Raw genomic sequence first — 19,108 nt, 5'->3', positions numbered from 1 at the left:
CTCCCTATTTTTTACCCCTTTTTCTCACAATTTCTGTATTCCCTTCCTCTTAGCTTACTCCTTCCCTCTCACTTTTCAATGAAGTGAAAGAAGTTTCACCATAAATCAAATATGTCTATTGATACACATTATATTCATCCCCCTCCTTTCTTTCTCTCAGATATAATAGGTTACCTTTGCCTCTTCATGAGATGTAGTACCACCATTTTACACTTTTTCATGATATAATTTCCTTTCCACCTCTAGTTTCTAGGACAAATTATACATGTGTGTTCTTTACATATCTTTATGGCAGAAATATAGTTCTCAAGATTTCTTTTTCCCTTTTTAGAAACCTCTTGAGTTCTGTATTTGAATATCAAACATTTTGTGTAGATCTGGTTTTTTCATCAAGAATAGATGGAATTCATTTATTTCGTTAAATGTCCATCTTCTTCCCTGGAAAACAATACTTATTTTTGCTGGGTAAGTTATTCTTGGCTGCATACCAAGTTCTTTAGCCTTTAGAATATCATATTCCAGGCCCTTCATTCTTTTAATGTGGATGCTGCTAGATCCTGGGTTATCCATATTGTGGCTCCTCCATATCTGAATTGCTTTTTTCTAGCAGCTTCCAGTATTTTTTCCTTCGTCTGATGGTTCTTGAACTTGGCCACTATATTTCTTGGCTTTTTGATTTTAGGGTCCTTTCAGTAGGTGATCGATGAATTTTTTTCAATGTTTATTTTACCCTCTGTTTCCACAATGTCTGGGCAGTTCTCTTTGATAATTTTCTGGAAAATAGTGTCCAGGCTCTTTTTTTCCTCACATATTTTCAGGGAGTCCGATTATTCTCAAGTTGTCTCTCCTGGATCTGTTTTCCAGGTCTGTGGTCTTTCTAATAAGGTACTTTGCATTCTTTTCAATTGTTTCGTTTTTCTGGTTTTGCTTGACTACTTCTTGGTTTCTCCTTGAGTCATTCATTTCTACTTGTTCGAGTCTAATTTCCAATGATGTATTTTCTTCACTCACTTTTTTTTATATCTTTTTGTAATTGTCCAATTGAGTTTTTATCTTCTATGGACTTTTTTTCCATTTCATCAATTTTATTTTTTAGAGAGCTGTTTTCTTTTTCCAGCTCATTAATCCTGTTTTCCTTGGAGTTGTTTACCTTTTCTAATTCACTAATTTTATTTCTCAATGATTTGTTTTCTTTATCCTTTCTGTCTTTAAATGTGTGGGATGACTTCTCCAGACTCTCTTGCCAAGCTTCCCTTTCCTTTTCCCATTTCTCTTCTTGCTCTCTTGTGAAAGCCTTTTTGATTTCCTCTATGACAGTTTTGTGTATTGAGGAGCAGATCATATCCCCCTTAGGGGATTCCCCTAGAGACAGTCTGCTTTTAGTCTCCTCAGGGTTTGAAGTCTGCTCTCTCTCCATACAGAAGCTGTCAATGGCTAGAGCCCTTTTAAATTTTTTTTTCATTTTGTCAGAGTAGGAATCAAAGAAAACAAATTGGCAAGAGAAACAATTGGTCTGTTTCTGGGGGCAGGGGCTGGGGCTGGATGGTGTTACCTGGCTTTCTCTACAGACTGCTGGAGACAGCAGTGAGGCACTAGCAGGACAGTGATGGCTGCACTACGTCTGCGCTCTGAGGCTCTAAGAACGTGCTGAGTCACTCCAGGTGGGGGTGGGGGTGGCCAGGTCCTGAGAGACACTAGCTTTCTGAGGTTTTATTCTTTACCTCCAGTGTTTACACCTTCTCTGCTGCTCCTGGCTTACTGCCAAGACAGACTATCCACACTGGGTTAAAGATCGTTTCACGGAAGAGATCTCACCCCTCCCCCCTACAGGTCTGCACAGTGTGAGCTGCCTGCCTCGCTTTCTGCTTGCCCTCAGCCTGCGCCCAGTCAAGTATGTCTTCTGTTGGTGATTATTTGTGGGTTTCTTTTCCGGTCAAACATTAATTCCAAGGCTTTTCATGAAGTAAATTCTGAGAGAAAACGCAGAGCTCAAGCAGCTGTCTGCCTCCATGCCTCCATCTTGGCCAGAAGTCGACTTGCTTCTTTTGATAGTCTCTTGGGTCATCCTAGACTAAACTGATCTCTCTATTCTCCACATATGTCCATCTCGCATGTCCATACATTTGCTCTAGCTTTCCTCGAGGCCTTGTTTTCTTTACCTTTACCATACGGAATCCCTGATTAACTTCAGCATGAAACTGAAACATCATCTCCTACATGATACCCTTCTTGATTTGCCTACTGCTAGTCACTGGTCCTCTTCAAAAATGATGGATATATAATACCAACCCCTAGTGCCTCCCTTTCAATCTACTTGGTATTTAATTACCATTTATTTAACCCTGATGGTGTATATGTGTATTTTTGTATACACACACACACACACACACACACACACACACACACACACAGATAAATATAGGCAAAAATGAAGCAGTCTCTGGTCTAAATAAAGTTTACATTCTATTATGAAAGAACATGTATGTGTATGTATATGTGTGTATATGATGTACTATCTCTCACTATAGAGTATAAGTTCCCTTAGGCCAGGCATTTCATTTTTGTCTTTATTTCTTCATTTTCTAGCACAGTACATAGCACATTTGTTGTGAAGTAATTTTTCAATTGTGACCATCATTTGGATTTTTTTGGTGTTTGGGGTTCAGTTTTTATTTATTTATTTTGGGGGCAGAGATACTAGATTTGCCATTTCCTTCTCTAGCTCACTTTACAAATGAAGAAACTTGAGGCTAACAGGATTAATTGGCTTACCCAGAGTCTGAGATCCCATTTGAACTCTGGAAGTCTTCTACAGTCTATCTACAGCCCCACCTAGCTGCCCAGTCCTTGGCACATCATTAACTCCTAATAAACCTTTCTTGATTGACCATAGATTCAGAGGTCCAGGGAGGTAATGTCAGGTCAAGCCACATTCTTCACATGGCCTGCAATAAGGACCTGTTAGAAAACCATGAAAACAAAACCATGTGTGGCAGGTGGACATTTCCCAAGCCTCATCCTTGTCAAACAAAAAAATCAGAAAAAAGCCTGTTTGGGTTCTAAATTCTCCCTCCACAGTTCTGTTAGCACTTTTTAATTGGTGTGGAATAACTTTTCCAGCTGTTAGCATTCCAGTGCTAGATTTTAAAGAAGAAATACGAGTACTGGTTTCAAATGCTAGTATTTGCTGGTTTTATCTCTTAGCTCTCCCCTTCCTTCACCACTCCCTCCCCGCAAAAGAGGATTTCTCCCAATCCACTGAAATCCTTAGGTAAAATAATCTTAAAAGTTCATCTGTGGCTGAATAGTGTCTGATGAAAAGGGATGTAGGAACAACGCCATCGGTGTATTTTTGTTTCCCATTTGAGTCACTGAAAAGAATTGGCTCTGGCAGGTCTAGAGTTGCATTTCAGTCAATGAAGATTAACACTAGTCCCTTTTAATGCTTAAAATGCTCATTAACCTACATTCCTCCTCCTGGATTTGACAAAATAGCTTGGCTATGAAATAAATAAGCAGAATGTGATAGGATAGTGCCATTCTGGGAGTTTAAGAGCTGACCATGTCATTGAATACTTCCAAGACTGAACGCACGAAATCTTTGGAAGGAAAAATAACTATTTTTCATCTTCTACCTATCAGAACATCTAAGTGGCACAGTGGATAGAGTACTAAGTTTAGACTCAGGAGGATCTAAGTTCAGATCCACACGACACTTAATCCTGCTTTCCTCAGTACTCTCATCTGTAAAATAGCTGGAGAAGGAAATAAACTATTCTTTGCCAACAAAACAAACAAATAACAAACATCTCAAATAGGGTCACAAAGAACAGGATACAACTTTAAGAAATGATTTTACAAGAAGAACCCATAGCTGCTGGTTTTGCTTTTTAGGACCAAGCAAAACAAACTAATTCCTCATATGTATTTGAAGACAGCAATCTTGCACCACTTCTACCCATGCCCAGTCTTCTTTACTCCAGACTAAATAGACCCAGTTCTTTTAAGTAATTCTCACATAAGCAGGGCCCTTCCTTCACTAAATTGGTTGACCTCCTCTGGATATCCTCCAGCTCATCAATGTTCTTCATATACAATCTCCATATGAGGTCTGATGAAGACAGAATAATGTAAGATTATTTTTCTGTTCCTGAAACAGCATCTCTCACTGTATCCCTTCTCAAACTGCCTTTTTTCTTTCAGCTGGACTTTCTTTCCACCTGGACTCTGCTAGAACATCTCTAATGTCAAATAGATATGCTTCCATCTTATCTTTCCTGGCCTTGCTACCCCCATTCTGGCCATGCCCTTCAACACCTGCCGCCATCTCACTATAATCACCTGGTCTCAGACATTACCAAACCACTCTGTCTCTCTCCTCTCCTCTTTCTAACTTCCATTTATGTGTTTTTCTTTTCTTTAGCAAGTAAGCACCTTGAGGACACCCACTGCTTTACTTGCTTGTGTTTATATCCATGGTACTTAGCATAGTTTCTGGCACAAAGTAAGTGCTTAAGAAATGTTTTATTATTCATTCATTCATCCCTTTATTCATTCAATCCCAAAATTGCATTAGCTTTATTGAAACCCATGCTCCTAAGACAGCCCAAATCTTTCTAAGAACGACCACAATCTAACTTGCCTCCTTTATTTTTAAACCTAAATATAAGATTTTGTGCTTATTCTTATTGAATTTCATCTTAGAGATTCAGAGTTCTCTAACCTGTCAAGATCATTCTGAATCCTGACTCTTGTCAGCTGCACTAGCTCCCAGCTTTGTGTTATCTGCAAATTTGATGACTATGCCATTTATGTCTTATCCAAGTCATTGATTAAAAATGTTATAGAGCCCACTGCCAAGCAGATCCCTGGAGTATTATACTGGCAATCTCCCATCATGTGGACATTGAACTATTAACAACACAGCAATGCAAGCCTGCCTGTTGTCAACTTGTCCAAATCTTACCATCATACCCAAAAGAATAGTAGGAGACACTTAATCAGAAGTCTTGCTAAAGATTTCTAAACTTTAAATGCCAAAATGTATATAAATCATGAGACAGCTAAGTGGATCAATAAATAGCACACTGGGCTTGGAATCAGGAAATCTTATTTCCTTGAGTTCAAATCTGACCTCCAAAACTTACTAGGTATGTGACCTTGGGAAAGCTATTTCATCCTGTTTGCCACAGTTTTCTCATCTGTAAAATGAGCTAGAGAAGGAACTGACAAACCACTCCATATTTGTCAAGAAAATCCCACATGGGGTCAAAAAAAGTTGCATGTGACCAAAAAGCCTGAAGAACAACAAAGCAAAATCTTATCCACAGAATTCTTCTCATCTCCTAGTTTAGCAACCCTATCAAAAAAAAAAAAAAAAAAAAGGAAACAAAGTCAAATTTGCTAGTTTATAGTTTGCATTCTCTGTTTTACTTTTTTCTTTTTTGGTGGTGATTATCAAATTCAATGCTTTCATTCCCAGAAGAGGAAACTGGAACCCAGAATGTTTAAGTGATTTTCCCAAGATTCCCATATATTTTAAATAGCAGGTCTAGAATGTGACCTTTGCTTTCTCTCTAAAATCCAGTGAATTCCTCACCCTCCCCTCAGTCTCACCTCAGACCTCCCAGTAAAGCTAATTATTTTCAAATGTAAATTATATAACTAAATTGTATTAGAGCTCTAACAGAACTAAGTTCAGTATATTAGCTACTGATATAGGACTCTCACTCCATTAATCTTAGATAGGGATCTATCTGTAGAAACCTTCCCCATTTAAAAAAATAAATTTTCTGGAAAAAAAAAATCTCAAACCAGATTAGTCCCTTTGATTTTTATTCAATAGCCTTTAGCCTCTAAGCTAAATGTCCATTTCCTTCATTCATCCTTTTCATTTTTATTTCTCTTTTCTTTTAAAAGGGCAGGTTCTTCTCATATTCTTGGAATGACTAATTTATTAACACTTAAAGTGCCACTCCACCACCACTCCAAAATTCCACCTACAAATCATAAAGCATTCTAATTCACTTAGAGAAATTTGAACTCCCAACTGATTAGGATAAGCATCATTTTTAGGTAGCACCACTGTGCTAGAGCTCAAGTTAAGAAGATGTCAGTTAAAATCTGGCCTTGAACATTTACCAGTTTTGTGATCCTGAGAAATTCTTCTAATCTGTAAAGTGGGGATAATAATAGGATCTCTCTTTTCAGGTTGTTGTAATGATCAAATGAGATAATATTTGTGAAGTGCTTAGCACAATACTAAGTTAATAAGTGTTTATAGATTATAATCAGAACAGAGGCAGCAGAGAATAATGCTAGAATTTAAGATCTGGATTCTTATCTTATCTTTTATATTTCCTAGCTATGTAACACTGAACAATTTTTATATCCCTTTAATAATTTCCTGGTTTTTAACTACTAAGTATTAATTGATCTAAGTTGGTGAAATGAGTTCCCATGTCAAGGACTCCATAATCTGAGTAAATAATCATTCTGTTCCCAAAGAATATAGCTGAAGCTACATCTATAAAGTAATGCAATTGAAGCCACTCTTAATATGATAAGAAATATATTTAAAAGCAAAATATAGCATTATTTGTAGTAAGCATACACTAGAAGTTTAGACAATACATATAGTAGTAAAATAAAAATGTCCTCTTGATAGATTGGGCACAATGGATAGAGTGCCAGGCCTAGAATCAGGAGTACCTGAGTTTAAATATGGCCTCCAACACTTAACACTTTTTAACTATGTGATCCTAGGCAAGTCACTTAACTTCAGTTGTCTCACAAAAAATAAAAATAAATCCAGTTTCAAATAATTACTAGCTATGTGACCTACCTTGTTTGCTTTAGTTTCCTCATTTGTAAAATGTGCTTTAATATCTTTGCCAAGGAACCCCCAAATGAGGTCACAAAAAGCCAGACTTAACAGAAAATAACAAATGATAGCAATTAGACAAGAAAAAAATTAAAATCATAAATATAGACAAAAAAAGAGATGAAATGTCACTATTTACAAACTGGCAATTTACTTAGAAAACCCAAAGAATCAGCAAAGAAACTAAAATAGATAATAGCTTTAAAAGAGTATCAGGACACAAAATAAATCCATGAAAATAACTTACATTTCTTTTCAAAGTTTCATCCACAGACTCCTAAGAGTCTTCCAAACCCTCTCATCGGTACCACAAGGTCAAAACTATTTTCATAATAATACAGACATAATTTACCTGTTAAAGTACTCCCTCCTTTTCCAACTACAAATCTGCAGCAAGCTAGGTTTTCTTCATATAATTCAATCAAAATATCCTTACATAACAGATTGAATTCAGAAGCAGCTATGACAATCTAGCTGTCAGACTAGTAAGCCAGACATTAAAGAGATTTGCAAAAATATGTAATACAATGGCCATATATTTTACTATTTTCTTTTACAAATAGTTAATTTTTTTATAAAAATATGTTATGTTCATAGGGTTTATTATTTTAAATTATTTAATAAATAAGCATTTAAAATATGTTTTTATTTCAAATTTGGTAAATATTAATATATATAAATTATATGAACAAAAGTTTATTGTAATCCTCAGCAATTTTAAAGAATGTTGAGGTCCTGATACCACAAAATTCAATAACTGTTGCTATATAGCAATCATAAATTCCTGTAGGACATAATAGAAAAAAAAAAACTTCTATTTATAAGTCACACATTAAATTGTAAAACATTTCTTAAATTAAATTGAGTACTGTGAAATTAAAATGACCACAACTGATAAGATAAGAATATGCATTCCCACCCTTCTTTGGAGAGGCAGAACAATATGTATATAGAATATTACATATATTACCAGACTTTCTTTACCTGTTGGTTAGTTTTGCTGATTGCCTTTTTTCTCTTTCTTTTTTATTCTCAATTATAAGGTATAGTTCACTGGATAGGGAATGAGGAGGGATGTGTTCAGAAATGAAAGTGACATAAAACCAAAACATATAAATGAATGATTTTTAAGAAAAATAAAATTATATGATTTTTTAAAATGCAAATAAAGAGATGTGGGATAGAATGGGGTAGGAATCTTTGTTGCTATACCCTTAATCACATAGTACCCATTGTACCAAAACCAATTCAAGTTTTTATAGGTTTCTTATCCTTTGAACTCAGCCAATAGAAAGTAAGATCCTAGGAAGAAGCAGTTTTTTTTTTCTTTCTTTTGTCTCTGCATTCCCAGTGCTGACCACAGTCCCTATCACATAGAAGGTGGAAAAGAATTTGGGATTTCAGGAAAAAAAAAAAAGGAAAAAGCATGAAACTACATGAACTTCTCACAATAAGGAGAAATTTGAAGGCTCTATAGCTGAATCATTTTCAAAGGACTGAATAGATCCAAACAGATCCACTTCTATCAGATGAATTTTATGACTCATGGGAAAATCACTTAATCACACTATTCAATTTCTTCATCTATGCAATGAAGATAATATCCATATTATCTACCTCACAGAGTTGAAGTTCAAATGAGATTTAAATATGTGAAATACTTTGTAAACTGTAAAATACTATATAAATTTCACCTATTATTATTATTATTATAGGTTTTTCTCTCTGTTGGTGTTTTATTGAAGTCTTATTAAAGCTGATAGAATAAATAATAGGCTTTGAGTTTCCTTCAAATGTAACTTTTTAGCAAAACCATTCAACACTTTTGGTATGGTTTTACAAATAAGTAATTATAATGCATCAGCCCACTTTATTTTGATTATTTTTATTACCTCTCAGCATGAAAGCAAGTTCACCAGGTAGCAGTTGAAATAAAATCAGAATTCTTTATTAATTTTTCTGACATTCTTCATAAGTAGCTATTTTCAGGGTTGTAACAATGGTTTTAAAAAAGCCTCATTCCTTCTTGACAACTGAATACTTGTTGATGAGACTTTTTTCTCTTACCCACTAAACAAAAGTATTGCATTCAGGCTCAAGGGACCTTCTTTCTGATTAAAACTCTGACCCCCATGTTACAAAACCATCATTTGTGACTATGTCACTGTCATGGCAGAAGACAGCCCTTTTCCAATTTGCCTCCATTCTGTTTAGGGAATGAACATTAGACAGAAATTTCCCCAGCTACTAGCTGTCATCTCTGTGTCCCTAGGACCAAATAGAATGTTTTTGGTTCCTCTAGCTACTTCTCTTAGAAAATCTAGGAATCCATATACATCCCTGCAATTGAATGTTGAGGAATAATAAAGGAATTAGCACAGAGAGGAATAGTTGAAGGTAGTTCTATTTTTTTTTTTATTTTTTTTTTGCATTTCTAAAAGACTTTCAACTTTGATACTAGTTTCTGCTCTTTAACTTTGACAGCCCTTGAAATTCCTGATTAAGGGACAGAAATGTGTTTGTTTCCATTTCCCAGAAATTTTGGTCAAAAAACTTTGGAAATGAATGAAGAATATGTCCAGATGAAAGCAACTAATTGTTGGGTTGTGCCATTCCTCCCATAAAACATCCAGATCAGATGTAGCTGAATCATTAGTTTCATATAGCTGTAGTCAGAGGTTTTTGTTTTTGTTTTATATTAAGAATTAATTAGGATCATAATACTGGAAAGGGCTTTAGAGGCCAGCTAGTATAACTTCTTCATCATATAGATAAGGAAAATAGTTCCAGAAAGGTAAACTGATTTATCCATGGTCACAGTGGTAGAACCTGAGTTTTAAATATTGATCCACTGACTCCAAATTCAACATTCTTTGGACTATGATTTCTTCTCTAAAACAAAAACTCTGGTGTTTCCTGATTCATTTTTGATAAAAGGCTCATTTCTCTGTTGTGTTCTCCAGAAGTGAATCATAAAGTTGTCCAAGAATGGCCCAAGTGGCCTGGTCTCACCTAAGAATGAGCACTGGGCATTTGTTGTTCAAGTGGGAAAATTTCTCTCAAAATGTTTTCCTGAACAAACCTTTAAGGAACATTTATATGTTTCTTCTCATAGATGAGCAACTGGTAGGTTTGTGTCATATGCCTTTCAGCTTATTCCATTCTGCTTTATTACTTAGGGTCCCTGTAGGAGGAGCTGGGCAGCCTCGGAATAATCTCCCTGGAGGGTCACCATTGGCTAAGGGGACGGCAGGAGCTGCTCTTCCAGGAGGTGGGAGCCTGACCAGCCCAGCCACTACTGTCAGACCCATTGTTCCACTCACTGCACCTCAGACCCATCCCCAGCACCAAGCAGCTTCTCCTCCAATGAGCAATTGTCTGAGGCATTCAGCTCAACAAGCAGCCAGCCAAGCTCGAAGTGCCATGCAGATAGGTATGTATGCTTATGAACTCACACCTGTTACTTTTTATTCTGTATCATCAGGATTTGGCATGCAGGTGTCCCTGGTGCTTACACTTTCTGAAAAAAAAATTTTTTTGACCTATCTCTCAGCCACTCACTATAGAGGGAAGTTTTATTTGCTTATCACAGTCATAAACTTCTGTTAATCCTAGAGAAGTTTGCCTGGTTTTATCAAATTATTCAATTGCAGCAGCTGAAAGAGATTAGAGAATTTACAAATATTTACTCTTTTATTGTAGCCAAAGAACTAATAAGATTAACACTGGCGCCTGCACTCAACCCATGGATGGGGCAATAGTGGTTCAGTCACACAGCACTTTCCATATACCATCTGGTTCAAAATCTCCCAGTTAGACTATATATCACAGAATAGGTGATAAAGAAGCCCAAATCTCAGAGGGGCTCCATCTCAGAAATACGTCTAAGAACATGACTGGGGAGATTGAAGAAGGTGGGTATCATTGCTATTTTTTGTTTATATTTCAGCCTCATCCATGGCCAGACCAGTACTATGTTAAAATGACTAGCTTTCCTCAGGATGGCATAAGATGAAAAGAAATTATAGGGTGGACCTTGAAGGAAAAAAAAATAAACATAACTTGTTTTGAAAATAAAGTGTTGTGCTAAGGGAGGACTATGGGAGGCCAAAGATGCTAGGGGCTGAAGTTGCATAATGATATTAAGATGTTATGTTAAGTAGCATGGCACTGTCAGAATAATAAAAAACACATGTTTGTGACTTTGTCTCTTTTAAATAAAGCAGATTTTTCCTTTTGTCCTCTCTCCTATCCTAACCTATGAAATGGTTGGTTGGCTTGAATTGAAATGATAGCTATTTTTACATATGTAAAGGACTGTTATGTGAAAGGACAGATTCAATTTGGACTTTTTGGCCTGAAAAACCAGACTAATTTTCCCAATTGGAAAACAAAGCCAGTTCTGTAGTGTGTTAAATCTTAAGGTAAACAAAACAAAACATGAAGCTGTATAACCATGGGGTATAGTCTATAATCCCACAAAATTGATGACTAGTAGAAACAGAGAAACTGAGGTAAACATATCCCTGTTCATAATACTGGCAGAGATCTGAGGGGATCATCTTGCCCAGTGTGTATGTGAACAGACATCCCTCCCATTGTCAGAATTTTCTGACAAGTAGTCAGTCTTCCACTTATAATATTTTTTCAGTGATTAGGAATCTACACCATCCAAGAGAAATCTTTTCCATTGTTATTCAGTTCTGCTTCAATCATATCTGATCTTCATGACCCTATTTGGGGTATTCTTGGCAAAGATGCTGGAATAGGTTTGTCATCACTTGTACAGCTCATTTTATAGAGGAGGACCTGAGGCAAACAGAATTAAGTGACTTGCCTAGGGTCACACAGCTTAGTATGTATCTGAAGCCAGCTTTGAACTCATGAAGAGAAGTCTTCCTTATTCCAGGATAAGGAATATCCACTATTCCACTTTCCATATTTAGATATTTCTAATTGGGAGGCAATTTTTATTTCATGCCTGCCAAAATCTTCCCACTCCTACGGTTTTCACCTGTTGCCTCTAGATTGTTTATTTATAGTATTCACGTATTTTAAATTCTTTCCTCCTCTCCTCTCCTCCACTCACTGAGAAGGCAAAAAAAAAAAAAAAAAAGGCCATATGAAATCATGTCAAACATTTTCATATTAGCTATGTTGAAGAAAAAAGTAAGAATAAATAAAAAGAAGTATGTTTCAATATGTACTCAAAAACTTATCAATTCTCTCTCTGCATGTAGACAGATTTTCCTTCATGAGTCCTTTGAAACATCTTGGATTATTGTCGTGATCAGAGTAGCTAAATATTTTACAATTCACCACCATTACAATATTGTTGTTACTGTGGGCAGTATTCTCCTGATTCTGTTCACTTCACTTTGCATGAATTTAGTCTTTCCAGGTTTTTCTGAAACTATTTTGCTCATCATTTCTTATAGTACAACAATGATCTATCATAATCATATACCACTAGTTTAGCTATTCCCCAATTTCCAATTCTTTGTTACTACAAAAAGAGCTGTTATAGAAATAAATATTTTTGTACCTATAAATCCTTTTATTTGTCTTTGATTTCTTTGGGCATAACTCCAAATTGTTCTTCTGAATGGTTAGCTCAGTTCACAACTCAACCAATAATGCATTAGTATACATTTGCAACAGTGCATTTTCACATCCCCTCTAACATTTCCCATTTTCCTTTTCTAATAGGTTTGATAGGTTTGAAGTGGTGTTTCAGAGTTGTTTTAATTTGCATTTCTTTAATCAATAATGATTTAGAGCAGGGCTTCTTAAACTTTTTGCACTAACTTTCCCTTTTGGCTGATAAATTTTTATGTGATCCTGGTTTGCATATTAAACATTTACTAATAACAAATCATAATTCCACACCCCCACATTCAGTTCCATCTCTCCACTGTGGGGTCATGACCCACAGTTTAAGAAGCTTTGATTTAGAGCATTTTTCATATAATTGTAGAAAGCTTTGATTTCTTGTACTGAAAACTGCCTTTTTATATCCTTTGATAACCAAATTATCAATTGGGAATGACAGCATTCTTATAAATTGAGAAACTAGGCCTTTATCAGAAATAAATTCTTTGCCATAAATTTTTTCCCAGTTTCCTGCCTTCCTTTTAATCTATGCTGCATTGATTTTGTCTGGCCAAAACTTTTTTACTTTAGTGTAATCAAAATTATCAATTTTACTTCCTATGATCCTCTCTGTCTCTTATTTGGTCATAAATTCTTCCCTCATCCATATATCTGAGTAAAATACTTCACTCAGGCCCAATCTCAACCCCTGGAAGCCCTATCTTAATGATCTTAGAAAGACATGGAAAGACTTGTACAAAATGGTGAAGGATAAATTAAACTGAACCAAGAAACTTTTGTATGCAGTCATAGCAATATTATCTTACCAACAACTTTGAGGCCTAATTTTCAAAATATATAGAGAATTGACTCAAATTTATAGAATTCAAGAAATTCTCCAGGTCATAATTTGTCAAAGAATAAGAACAATTTTCAGATGAAGAAATTGAAACCATTTCTAGTCATATGAAAAGATGCTCTAAATCACTATTGATTAGAGAAATGAAAATTAAGACAACTCTAAGGTATCACTATATATCTTTCAGATAGGCTAAGATGACGGAAAGATAATGATGAATTTTGGAGAGAATGTGGAAAAAATAGGACACTTATACATTGTTGGTGGAGTTATGGACTGATCCAACTATTCTGGGGAGCAATTTGGAACTATTCCCAAAAGGCTATTAAAATGTGCATACCCTTGGATCCAGCAGTGTTTCTACTGAGCTTATATCCCAAAGAGATCTTCAAAGGGACTCACATGTGCAAAAATGTTTGTGGCAGCCCTTTTTGTAGTGGCAAAAAACTGGGAACTGAGTAGATACCCATCATTTGGAGAATGGCTGAATAAGTTAGGTTATATGAATGTTATAGAATATTAAATTATTTTTCTATAAGAAATGATCAGCAAGATGATTTCAGAGAGGTCTGGAGAGACTTGTATGAACAGAGACTGAGTGAAGTAGAAACAAGAGATTATTGTACACAACAACATCAATATTATAGGACGATCAATTCTGATGAACATGACTCCAACAATAAAATGATTGAAGCCAGTTCCAATGATTTTGTGATGAAGAGAGCCATCTACACCCAGAGAGAGAACTGGTAATTGAATGTTGTGGATCACCATAGCATTTTCACTTTTTTTGTTATTGTTTTCATGCATTTTGGGTTTTTTCCTCTTTTTTTTCTTTTTTGATCTGATTTTTCTCGTGCAGCAAGATAATTGTATAAATATGTATGCATATATTGGATTTAACATACATATTTTGACATGTTTAACATATATTGGATTGCCATTGGATTAACATATTGCCATCTAGAGGAGGGGGTGTGGTTAAGGGGGGAGTTTGGAAATAAGGTTTTACAAGGTCAATGTTGAAAAATTGTACATACATATGTTTTGAAAATAAAAAGCTTTAATAAAAAAAGGAAAAAATACAACTTTGATAAAAATCAATCAATAAATAAAAATTTTAAAAAGAACAATTTTGAGAAACCAAACCCTTATCTTGATATATGTTGTGAGATGTTAGTCTATACCTAGTTTCTAACAAACTGCTTTCCAGTTTTCTCAGCAGTTTTTGTTTGTGAATATGGCATAATTTTGTCAGTAAGTTCTTGTCTCAAAAGCTAATATCTTTGGATTTATTAAACACTAGGTTACCATGTCATTTATTGCTATGTACATTATATACACCTCATCTATTCCACTTTTCCTATACTCTCTATTTTTTTTTTTTTAAGCCAGAATCAGACTGTTTTCATGATTACCACTTTTTAGTGCAGTTTGAGATCTGGTAGGCCATCTTCCTTCACATTTTTTCATTGATTCCCTTGATAAATTTGATTTTTTGTTCTTCCAGATAAATTTTGTTATTTTTTTGTAGCTCCATAAAATACTTTTTTGGTAGTTATGACTTGCATGGCACTAAATAAGAAAATTAGTTTAGGTTAAATTGCCATTTTTATTATATTGGCTTGGCCTACATCTAAGCAATTAATATTTTCCCAGTTGTTTAGATCTATCTTTATTTGTGTGAAAAGTGTTTTATAATTGTGTTCTTATAGTTCCTGAGTTTGTCTTGATAGAGTCCCAAGTATTTTATATAATCTATAGTTATTTTAATATCGCTTCTCGGCCTTTTGGCTAAGATCAAGTGTAGTATTTTAAGTGGAATTTCTCTATCTCTTGCTGCTAGACTTTGTTGGTAATATCTTTATATTAACAATTTATATGGGTTTATTTTATGTCTTGCATGTTTTCTAAAGTTCATTGTTTTAAGTAGATTTTTAGTTGATTCACTAAAGGTTCTCCAAGTATACCATCATATCATCTATAAAGAGTAATAGTTTTGTTTCTTCATTGCTTATTTTAATTCTTTCAAAATCTTTTTGTCTCATTGTTATAGTTAGCATTTATGGTAAGATATTGAATCATGTTGATGATAATGAGTATTCTTATGGGATATTATTGGAAAGGCTTATCCTTATTATAGATAATGATTGTTAACAGATTTAGGTAGATACCACTTACCATTTTATTAATTTGCTTTCTAGAGTTTTTAGTTGGAATGATTATAATATTTTATCAAAATCTTTTTCTGTATTTATTGATATAATTATATGATTTTTAGTATTGATAGTCAGTTATACTGACTGCTTTCCTAATATTGAACCAGCCCTGCATTTGTATTATAAATCCTACCTAGTTGTGGTGTATGATCTTTGTGATATTCTCTTATAATCTCCTTGCTACTATTTTATTGAAAATTTTTGCATCAATACAGCCGGGAAGTATTAAGTGTCTGAGATCACATTTGAACTCAGATCCTCCTGACTTCAGGATGGTGCTCTATCCACTGCATTACCTAGCTGCCCCTGCATCAATATTCTTTAGAAAAATTGACCTTCACTATTCTTTCCTCTTGTTTTTGCTCGCCTGGTCTAGGTATCAGGGCCATATTTATGTCATAAAAGGAATTTGGCAGGATTCTTCTAGTTTTGTTTTCTCATGCCAAGGGGACAAATTGAATTCCCCTTTTCACGTGACAGCCCTTCACATACTTGAAAATAGCTATCATTTAAATTCAAGCCAACCAGCACTTATTAAATGTTTATTATGGGCAAGACACTATACTGGGCAACAGACACAAAAACAAAGCAAACACCACCTTTCTGAAGCCTGTGGTATTTTGGAGGAATACATATATAAAGATAAATTAATAAAAGATAATTTGAAGGGAGAGAATGCACCAATGTGCCTCTTTTCAATCTCCTCCTCTCTAGGCTAAACATTCCTACTTCTATTATTCTATTTTTTTTGTCATGATTTCCACTTCGCTTTCTATCTTGGTTACCTTCCTCTGGCTTTACTGTATTCTGACAATATTCTTCCCAGAATGTGTTGCCTAAAACTGAATACAGTTTTCTCTATACAATCTAACAAGAGCAGAGTACAGAAAGACTATAATCCAAAGTATCTCCCTCTGTGCCAGGCACAGTATGTGATGTTAGAGTTTACATGGTTTTTCTCTTGCATTAAGAGCTCTCAACAAGAAGAGACATAGAGTGAAGGACACTTCAAAACCCCAAGAATATGTGGACTGAAATTTAGGGGAGTAGCATTGGCCATATTTTTAAGGCAGGTCCCCAGGACTATTCTTCTGGTTCCCTCATATCTTCTTCCCCTCATCCCCAATCAGCAATTTTTGTATAGACTTTAACTATATACCTTAGGATTTTTTCTTGCTTACCATCATTCTGGATGCAGCTATTTTGATGGAGGGCCAAATAATATATTAGTGTACCAATTAATTACCAGCAATAGATTGAAGGAAACTGAATTGTGACATAAAAAGTTTGAGAGATACAGTTTTTGGATAATTAATCATTTATTAATCATGCTAGCAGATAATTAATAAAAAGGGTCAGCGACACTCTCAAATGCCAAAGATCTCGCTTTATGCTTATATATCCTTGGAAGAGTGGTATATCTGGGGTGACGATTGACTGATTGGTTAACGAGTAATGAGAAAAATATTATGAGAGGTGGGCTTATTCTAATGAGGGGTTAGAGGATATGACTGATCACTCGGTTCTGGTCAAAGAGATTTATCAATACCATATCACTCATCTGATAAAAAAGGAGATCTACATTTTCCCAAACTTGTCTGAATAAAACATAGTGGACCAGAATTCTTTAATTCAACTAACCTAAATTGTCTTTACCTTTTGAACAGATTGAGTTTTCTCTCTTGGTGTGAGTCCTGTACTTCTAAGGCTACCTGAATAACCCACAGGGGCTAATTTCAGAATGAGAAAGTAAAAAAGGAAAAAAAACCTTAGTCCTATTTCAGTAATTAGTTGTTAATACAAGAGAGAAATAATCACTTTCCTCATAAATTTAAATCTACATGCTGACATTTAATGGTTTATATACATTTGTGTGTGTGTGTGTGTGTGTGTGTGTGTGTGTGTGTGTGTATTATATATGTATGGAAAACATATTGCAAACCTCAAATTGTCAGCAGAATAATCTATGTCTTGGTTAGGGAGACAGATAATGAGAGGGGACAAAGGTCATGGGAAATACCTTTCACTCCAAGCTTAAGAAAGTGCATGCTAAATCCTTTTCAGACCCAAGTAAGTCAATATGAGGCCATCATATTGTCACTGAGTACCACAAGGTAAGTATTAACATCAAAGTATCTGGAAATAATCATTGGTAATGTGGCCATATTTATTACCATGGTAACTAAATTCTTTGATAAGAATTCCATTTTAAAAATGAAAATACCGAGGTACAGAGATTAAAATGTTTCCCAAACATGTCCACAACATCAAGACTCAGTTCCTTTTGTTGCTGCTACAATTTTGATGCATTCTCACCTGTTAAGCGAAAATCTGGTCTCAAACACCTATTAGCTATTTGAATTTGAGCAAATCATTTAATCTATTTGCCTTAGTTTCCTCAATTATAAAATGGGGATAATAATAATAAATAAATAAATATTTATTAAATATTATACATAAATATTATTAAATTAATAATACATTAAAATTTTAAAAAACATTTCAGGGTTGTTGTGAGAATTAATTGAGTTATTTAACTCAAATATTTAAGCTCTGAGCACAGTGCTCAGATATTATGTAAATTATTATTATTATTACCATTATATTCCATGCTCCTTTAACCCAAAGATTTTCTACTTTTTTCAGTAAAGGAAGTGCTGTTAAAGAGGTTTAAAAATGTGTTGATGGTACAACTAATGGATTGCTCTCTATAATAATAGCCTATTTCAATAAGCACTGACTCTGGTGATAGAGAGAAATTAAATCAACATTCTCTCATCTCGAGGCAAAGTCAGTGAATTTTAACAAAAAGACTAAAAATCAAAAAATAGAGCTGAAAAGGGACTTTTTTTAGGTAGCAAATTCTTTATCTTTATTAAAGATTTTTATTTAAAAAACATATGGATGTATAATTTTCCAACATTGACCCTTTTCAACATTGACTCATGTATAACCTTCTGTTCCAAATTTTCCCCTCCTTCCTACCACCTCCTCCCCTAGAAGGCGGGTAATTCAATACATGTTAAATATGTAAAAATATAAGTTAGATCCAATATATTTATACATATTTATATAGTTATGTTGCAGTACAAGAAAAATTGGATCAAGGAAAAAAAAACCTGAGAAAGAAAATGAAATGCAAGCAAACAACAACAGAGAGAGTGAGAATACTATTGTGATCCACACTCAGTTCCCACGGTCTTCTCTCTAGGTGTAGATGACTCTCTTCATCACTGAACAAGTGGGACTGGTTTGAATCCTCTTATTGTTGAAGAGAGCCACGTCCATCAGAATTGATCATCATATAATCTTGTTGCCATGTACAATGATCTCGTGGTTCTGTTCATTTCATTTAGCATCAGTTCATGTAAGTCTCTCCAGGCCTTTCTGAAATCATCTTGCTGGGTGTTTCTTACAGAACAATAATATTCCATAACATTCATATACCATAATTTATTCAGCCATTCTCCAGTTGATGGAGAATCAATTTCCAGGTTCTAGCCACTACAAAAAGGGCTGCCACAAACATTTTTGCACATGTGGGTCCCTTTCCCT

General features: G+C 34.8%; 1 protein-coding gene and 1 pseudogene across 3 annotated transcripts in view; both read left to right on the top strand.

The window, feature by feature from the left end:
- SH3RF3 (SH3 domain containing ring finger 3) overlaps nucleotides 1-19,108 on the top strand; it is a 564,609-nt gene that overhangs the window by 454,549 nt on the left and 90,952 nt on the right. For all 3 annotated transcript variants that reach the window (XM_074299631.1, XM_074299630.1, XM_074299632.1), the window contains one exon: nucleotides 10,063-10,316. In XM_074299631.1, the coding sequence (XP_074155732.1) occupies nucleotides 10,063-10,316 (254 nt within the window). The remainder of the gene's footprint in view (nucleotides 1-10,062; nucleotides 10,317-19,108) is intronic.
- LOC141565315 (U2 spliceosomal RNA) lies at nucleotides 15,109-15,215 on the top strand (annotated as a pseudogene).

The sequence above is a fragment of the Sminthopsis crassicaudata genome, chromosome 3, assembly GCF_048593235.1.
Source record: "Sminthopsis crassicaudata isolate SCR6 chromosome 3, ASM4859323v1, whole genome shotgun sequence".
Lineage (NCBI taxonomy): Eukaryota > Metazoa > Chordata > Mammalia > Dasyuromorphia > Dasyuridae > Sminthopsis > Sminthopsis crassicaudata.
The sequence above is the reverse complement of the archived record's forward strand: the minus strand, read 5'-3'. Positions and strand labels throughout refer to the sequence as shown.